At 34.9% G+C, this 7,081-nt stretch overlaps 1 protein-coding gene across 2 annotated transcripts; it reads right to left on the bottom strand.

The window, feature by feature from the left end:
* Positions 1-353: 353 nt before the first annotated feature.
* On the bottom strand, positions 354-7,080 carry LOC144837698 (uncharacterized). Of its 2 annotated transcripts, XM_078692915.1 has the most exons (13): positions 6,994-7,080; positions 6,231-6,399; positions 5,907-6,012; positions 5,548-5,796; positions 5,263-5,365; positions 4,987-5,081; positions 4,609-4,674; positions 4,194-4,353; positions 3,848-4,082; positions 3,405-3,539; positions 2,796-3,025; positions 2,465-2,494; positions 354-2,008 (listed from the first exon to the last, which is right to left on the bottom strand). In XM_078692915.1, exons 2-13 carry the CDS (start codon positions 6,397-6,399, stop codon positions 758-760), a joined length of 2,829 nt encoding a protein of 942 aa, XP_078549041.1. In that variant the 5' UTR covers positions 6,994-7,080; the 3' UTR covers positions 354-757. The 2 variants fall into 2 exon arrangements, with proteins under 2 accessions (XP_078549041.1, XP_078549042.1); XM_078692916.1 differs by lacking the exon at positions 2,465-2,494 and having other exon boundaries at positions 6,994-7,078.
* Position 7,081: the final 1 nt, after the last annotated feature.

Genomic DNA, 7,081 nt, shown 5'->3' with positions numbered 1-7,081 from the left:
AAGGCTTATTAGTGGTTATAATTGACATGTGGTACAATTTTAAAAATTAATTTCCATCTAATGCGACACTAAATAATTTTCAACAAGCAAAAAGTGGGAAGGAGTACGAATTCAACCGTCTCCTCAACCAATTATTATGTACTAATCGATAATGCCAGCACTAAAAGTATTTAAATATAATAGTATTTTTTTTCTAGTTGGATGATTTGATATATTTTTGTAAATTGTGCTCTAATTTTGTAGAGAGAACAACCCCATGAGGTGTATCTGGTTAAATGATGTTGAACTTTGAACTATGTGGAACATGAAAACCATTCACACAACTTGGAATGAAAAACAACAAAAAGATCAAGTAAGAAACTATTATTTTTACTGTATTTACCACATAAATATCTCAAACTATAATTTTGTATATACAGATTCAAGAGACGGACAACAAACCTGTGGCATATCCGAGTCTTGGATGCTTTTATAACCCAAATTGGAAAAAATAAATAAAAAACCACAAAAAGATATTTAAAGTAAGAAACTATTTTTACTGTATTTTGCATGTAATAGAAATAAAATTGTTTTTCATAAATGAATTTTCTTATATTCTTTCTATTAGTTTGAATTCTCATTTTCCTCTTTTATTTATTAATTCTATGCTACATTAATTACAGCTTGCAGAATACATGACAGTCTAATGTTTAACCTCTGCTTTTTTCTCTTTACTACTGGCATCATTTCTAGTAACATCAACAGTTTCTGCTGTCACTTAGTCATTGTGTAAAATGTCTTTTTCATCTTGTACATTCACATCATCTTCATTTTGTACATGGACTACATCTTTTGCGTGGACTATATTTTCATCTTTTACATTGACTAAATTTTCTTCAGCAATGCCTACATCTTTTGCATTGACTACATCTTTTTCTTTGACTACATCTTCAGCAATGTCTACATCCTCAGCATTGCCTACATCTTTTGCATTGACTACATCTTTTTCTTTGACTACATCTTTTGCGTTGACTACATCTTTTTCTTTGACTACATCTTTTGCATTGACTACATCTTCATCTTTGACTACATCTTTTGCTTTGACTACATCTTCATCATTGCCTTCATCTTTTTCTTTGGCATCTTCAGCAATGACTACATCCTCTGCATTGCCTACAAGCTTTGCGTTGACTACATCTTCATCTTTTTCTTTGACTACATCTTCAGCAATGACTACATCTTTTTCTTTGACTACATCTTCAGCAATGACTACATCTTCATCTTTTTCCTTGACATCTTCAGCAATGACTACATTCTCTGCATTGCCTACAAGATTTGCGTTGCCTACATCTTTTTCTTTGACTACATCTTCAGCATTGACTACACCTTTTGCATTGACCACATCTTTAGCATTGACTACCTCTTCTTCCTCCTCTTCTTGCAGAGGAGCAAGTGAAGTAGTCACTACGCTTCTTACAGCATCTTGTAGTTCATCAAGGTTGCCTGGTTCATGTCCAGTATTTTCTGGCTCTGGTGAAGGTGGCGGTGCAGCAGGGGCAATGTTCTGATCCTCTACCAATTTTTCTGCTGGAGAGTTCAAATACTCATGTTCATCAATGGAAGGCCAGTTATCTGGTGTTGTCATGCCTGTTAAAGCAGGAGTTGCGACCAGTACTGGAGGCGAGTTCATCTTTTCTGAAGGTTGCACCAAAATGCTGGTTGATTTATCCCACTGCTGATCATGTATACTTGTAGGTATATTTACACTATCAGCCAGTGATGTTGTGTCACTACAACCCTCTTGAATTGTTCTGAGATTTTGTGCTGGTTCCTGCTGCTCTGCGTGGAATGGTGTATTTACAGGAGTTTGAGGAAGTGATCCAGGCATATCATCCACAAACTTGACAATTGTAGAATGCTTTGAAAGAGCACTGTCTGTGTTGAAACTTTGTTTTGTTGCACAAGCTGGTGTTCCCAGCGGCGCCAGTGGCACTCTTGTAGAAAGACTTGGAGATATAGCATGAATTGGCTAAAATTGAAAGAAAAAGATGTATACACAGTATTAAAAAGAACAGCTAATTCTCAAATAATAAAACATCCACGGTGGCCTCTATTGCTTTTTCAGCAGTAGGAAACCATACCAGAGTACTCAAGATTCAAAGACTATAATGAAAGTTGAAATAAACATCAAAGGACAGAAGAACAGAAGCAATGACAAGAAAACATGTTGATGAACCAGTAAAGAGAGCTTGAAATTTAAAAGTAGAAGACCAGACAACATGGTGAAGAAACAAAGAAAGATTAATCAGTGTGCAAACATCGAGAGATGGCACAGCAACATGGAATGATCAACAGTCATTTATCTCTTGTAAGAGAGTGGAAAGATGGTGTAACAGCATATGAATGATAGTAAGTAAGCTTTTCCAAGAGGAAGAAGAAATGGTGTAGTACACAATTTCACAGCAAGCCGAAGACAACAAGTTACCTCATAAATATACCAATGTGATGAATCAAACTGCATGCAAAATGGAGAAAATTATAGAAAAGCATGCATTAATAAAATATATACTGTATGTGAATTTATGAAAATGGTGATAATAAACAGGGTTCAATTTTTTACTAGCCCAGCATACATGGCTAGTAAAAACTGCAACGGGCTTGTCAGGCTAAGTTTCTAGGATGTCTAGTGAGCAAAAGTATGGTAGGTCTAGTCAAGTTGTGTACAAGAATGATGAATTTAAACTTAAGGCGAGGTTTCTAGGCTTAATTCTTCAACACAATCTAACCCAGTAACACAATTTCTTAATAACCCTTACATTTTCTTCAGCAGCTGGGCTTGAACGTAGTGATGTAGAGCGTCGGTAAGGAGACCTCGTCTTGGATTGATCATATGGGCTTTTGTTTCTGGGAGTGATGGGGGTTGTCATTGACAGCCTATCTGATGACATGACACTTGGAATTGTCACATGGAGAGTGGATGCCTTATCAGAATGTATTGGTGTAACAGGTTTAAGTACAACCTTCTTCTCTTTTATTGGTAATGGACCTAAAATAAAAAATAAGTTTCTCAATGAATATTATAAGAGAGACATTGTTTGTTAGACAAATTTGTCCTACTGCACACATCCACAAACATTGGGTATCAAATGGCCGTAATTGTACTGGTAAGGTTTAAACTACATTTGAAAATTATCCAAAATCTTGGAACCATTGTGGTGTCTAAATTCCCATTTTCAACTGTGAACACCCAGGAGGGGGATTACTTGCTCTGGTGTGGGTATTTTGAGAGCGGATATCGTTGTAAGTTAAATATAATGCAATACACTTGCTTAGGATATGGTACTTAAAGAAAAAGACTTATCTGCAGCCACTCCATGACATAGTATGGACATTTATATTTAGAAAGATAACTAAAGAATATTTACCAAGAGTCCAGTCCAGGGGTTTTGCTCTATATGTAAATGGTTTAGTTGGACTAATCCCAGGATGCAATGGTGATAGCTCTCTGGTGGCTACAGATGTCAATTTAGTCATGCTTCTCGTTGCTTCTGGCTTGACACCTGGATATTAAAATTAGAATAATTATATATGCATATTGAATTATAAAATGATCATTGTTTTAATATTATTCCTGTTTATTTCCAATTGTTGAAAGAACTGTGTTGGAAATCTTGGAACAAAGCCAAATTAGTTGCCAGAAACAGAGGGAGTTGGAAAGAGTCCACCTTATGAGCAACAGGGCCTGAAGACAACAGAATAAATGATGATGATCATAGATATTATGTATTCAGAGATTTGAAAAGAAAGGATTCAAACCTAGACCCCTTGATTGGTATGTAGTTTGCCAAAATACACCTTAAATAGTTACCCTTAAGTGGTGCTAATGTTTTCTTTGGTGACTTTGCTGTTAACTCTTTCAACTCAATAACTTTTTCAGCAGCAGGGTCTTCTTCTACAACCTCCTTGATGCATTGCACTTCCTGATCTTTCTCCAATGTTAATTCATTTTCTTTCTTCACATTTTCATCAAGGACAAATGGCTTGGTATGTGTAGGTATGGATTGATCACCAGATGTAAGCTTAGGACCTTCGTTCAGTTCAACCTTAATTTAGAAAAAAAAAAATTGTTGGGGTTTTGTTATTTTCAACATACTAATATTATGTCATGTAAAAATATTTCTAAATGGTACTGTACTGTATAAAAAAGTTATTACCTTTCTATTTAGGAGTATTCCACTGTCCTCAAGGGGTGTTCCTGCTGTATTCCTTTTCTTTGCCAACAGTTTCTGTTGATCACGAATATGTTGTTGGAAGTGTACTTGTGGCAACACCTTTTCTAATAATTTATGCACCCTTTCTTTATCATAAATATCACTAAAAAAATATCACAAAAAAAGAAATAGTAATTTAGTATCTTATTCTTAATGTGAAGCGGCTTTTAATGCAGGAGGCAAAGGGCCCTAGTTAAGCACTCCAATGCTGGTAATTGCATTGGAGCTGCTCAGGCTCTGGGGCCCCTTGGTTTAGTCACTCAGCGTTCTTAGCCCCACTGACTGTGTTTCACTCCACTCTTTACTTTATTAGTCAAATAATATTGTTAGTTAATAAGGTCATTGTATTTTTTCTTACCTATTTTGAGCATGTTCAATTACTTGAAGTAGGACTTCTTTTGGAAGATTCAAAAGCTGTGATATTCTATTAAAAAAAATGATCAATAATTACACTAAACTTGAAGCTAAAAAAGTCATTTCAAAATGTATCTTAAATGCATACAATTTCCATTATCAACTACCTTAGTATTAACTATTTTAAGGTGAATCTAGGATTTTTTAAATTGAGGAGCACTAACATTTATATAATAATAATTCAATAGATGAAAAAAGTAGTTCAGAATGTCAATTTAGCTTTCAAAGCGTGTATGCTCCTAGCGCTGCTAACGGGATCCGCCACTCTATTTTGATCAGAATTACAGGCTTTAAAATATAAATACATTCTATTTAAACTTACTCATCCTCCCGTGGATACTTGAGGTAGGATCTGTGTAAATTGGTTTTCGATGCGTTTGTATATGGGCGTCCACCTGTTGGTGGTTTATGCTTCTTCTGTAGAAAAAAATAAAAAATATAAATAATAATTGTATAACCCAATTAAGGGGATGCCTTTAGGACCCACAATAGGGGTGTCACAAATGTACCATTACCGTACTATCATTCTACAGGGGTATTATAAGCACTGTAATCTTTTAAAAGTAGGTCATCACACATGCTCAGTAACAACACTCACCTTTTCTTGCTTACGATGTTTTTGGACTTTCTTCGGTAGTAGATCTTCTGTCATATCTTTTATTTTCACATGCTCTGGGTGGATTGAGCTTAAAGAGCCGGTGCTAAAAGTAAATATAAATTTGGTTAAATCATATTTGGCACAGTTGCATGTATTTTGTATATCTGTATTTGGGCATGAGTACTTGAGTATGTATTTTTCAAAATTAACATTAATTAATCTTGACCCAGATCAAACACTAGATAGATTTTCGCTATTTTTAAACAATAGTAAAGTTAACACTACCTTTGAATGAATTTGGTATTTAGGTGACTGTTTGCTTTTGCTGATCTGTTTCTAGTGCACCACAAATAAAAGTGAGAACCCACAAAATTATCACTCCAGTCTTCAGGCCATTCCACTATCTCGTGCACTTCTATTTTCTTGAGAACTGGTGGTTTTGATTGGGGTTGCTTCTTGCTGAGTGATGTTGTTGATGTGTTAATAGCTGGTGATCCAGTTGGTGTAACTGAAGCTGTGATTGGGTGGGTTTCACTAAAAAATTAATGAAGTTAATATAAAAATATGATTTAAAATTTCTCATGGTATGGTAAGTGTACCAATATTTAGCTTTGAAAGAGGACACATTTTTTATTAACACTTACTGTAACAAATTTATTGAGGGTGCCGAGGAACTTCTGCCATGTTGCCTCGTAGCAGGTAAACCACTCTCACCCGCAAACAAATCGCAAATCTTTAATGTTGGAAGACCTACAAAATAATTATTCAATAAATTGTATACAAACTATTTTTAGTTAGTATTTTAAAAAATGGAAAAAAGAAATACCCTACTCTGTTGAAATTTGTAAAAAAAAGGGGTTGTATTTTGAAATAATATATTTGAATATACAGTATGTTATTGTGATCAAAACATAACATTTAGATACTACACAGTTAGTAATATATGTATGTAATATAGCCCTAAGTACCATCTGTTTCAGAAATTTCTGAATTTTTGTTTGAAGATTTTTCAACTACTCTGGGTAGTCCTCGTTCAACACGTCGATTGGAAGCCCAACATAACGGATGCTGACACAAGGGTCCACATGCTGTTTCGTCCACATGTTTTCCAGCAGATCTGCTGCTCCGTTCTTGCATCTGAAAAAAGAATTAAAGTTTTTCAACTGGTTTTTTAATAAGTTTTTTGGTTTAGAGAGGCAGGGACATTGGTGACGGTCCAAATGATGATGCAGCATCCTCATGGCCAGGACCTTTGGAAACAAATGGTTAATAATAATAAATAATAATTATTAATAAATAATTTTGTCATCCATATTTTAATATACATTTGATGTGAAAACAAACTGATAAGTCGATTCATTATTATTGAGTATAACTTGGCATAATAAATAACAATAAAATAAATAACAAAAAATATCGGCCTTTTATTTAGATAATAATAATATGGCTGGGATTTAATAATTAAAACAAATTGTTGTATTCACACGTACTCTCCTATGCAACTACCTGTGTCCACTTAAATGGTCCGATACGTCTCTCGAAACTTACTTCCGGGGCGAAACGTCCACCCATGACTCGAAACGTCCTTCTCAGTCCCTTGCCAAGCCACAACAAAGAAACTGAACGAGCCTTCCTACACTACACATACAGAGAGTCTAGCTAGTAATAAGCCTATTCTTTTATATTATATTACTCTTTGTAGTCTAATTAATAATGTGCGTTTATACAAACCTTACTCCAACCTACGTTGCGAAAACCATGCTTAAATTCACATAATTGTCAAGCATGTAGGCCTAGGCTAGGCCAACTTCGTGTTTAC

Source organism: Antedon bifida, chromosome 3 (assembly GCF_963402885.1).
Source record: "Antedon bifida chromosome 3, ecAntBifi1.1, whole genome shotgun sequence".
NCBI classification, from domain to species: Eukaryota; Metazoa; Echinodermata; class Crinoidea; order Comatulida; family Antedonidae; genus Antedon; species Antedon bifida.
The sequence above is the reverse complement of the archived record's forward strand: the minus strand, read 5'-3'. Positions and strand labels throughout refer to the sequence as shown.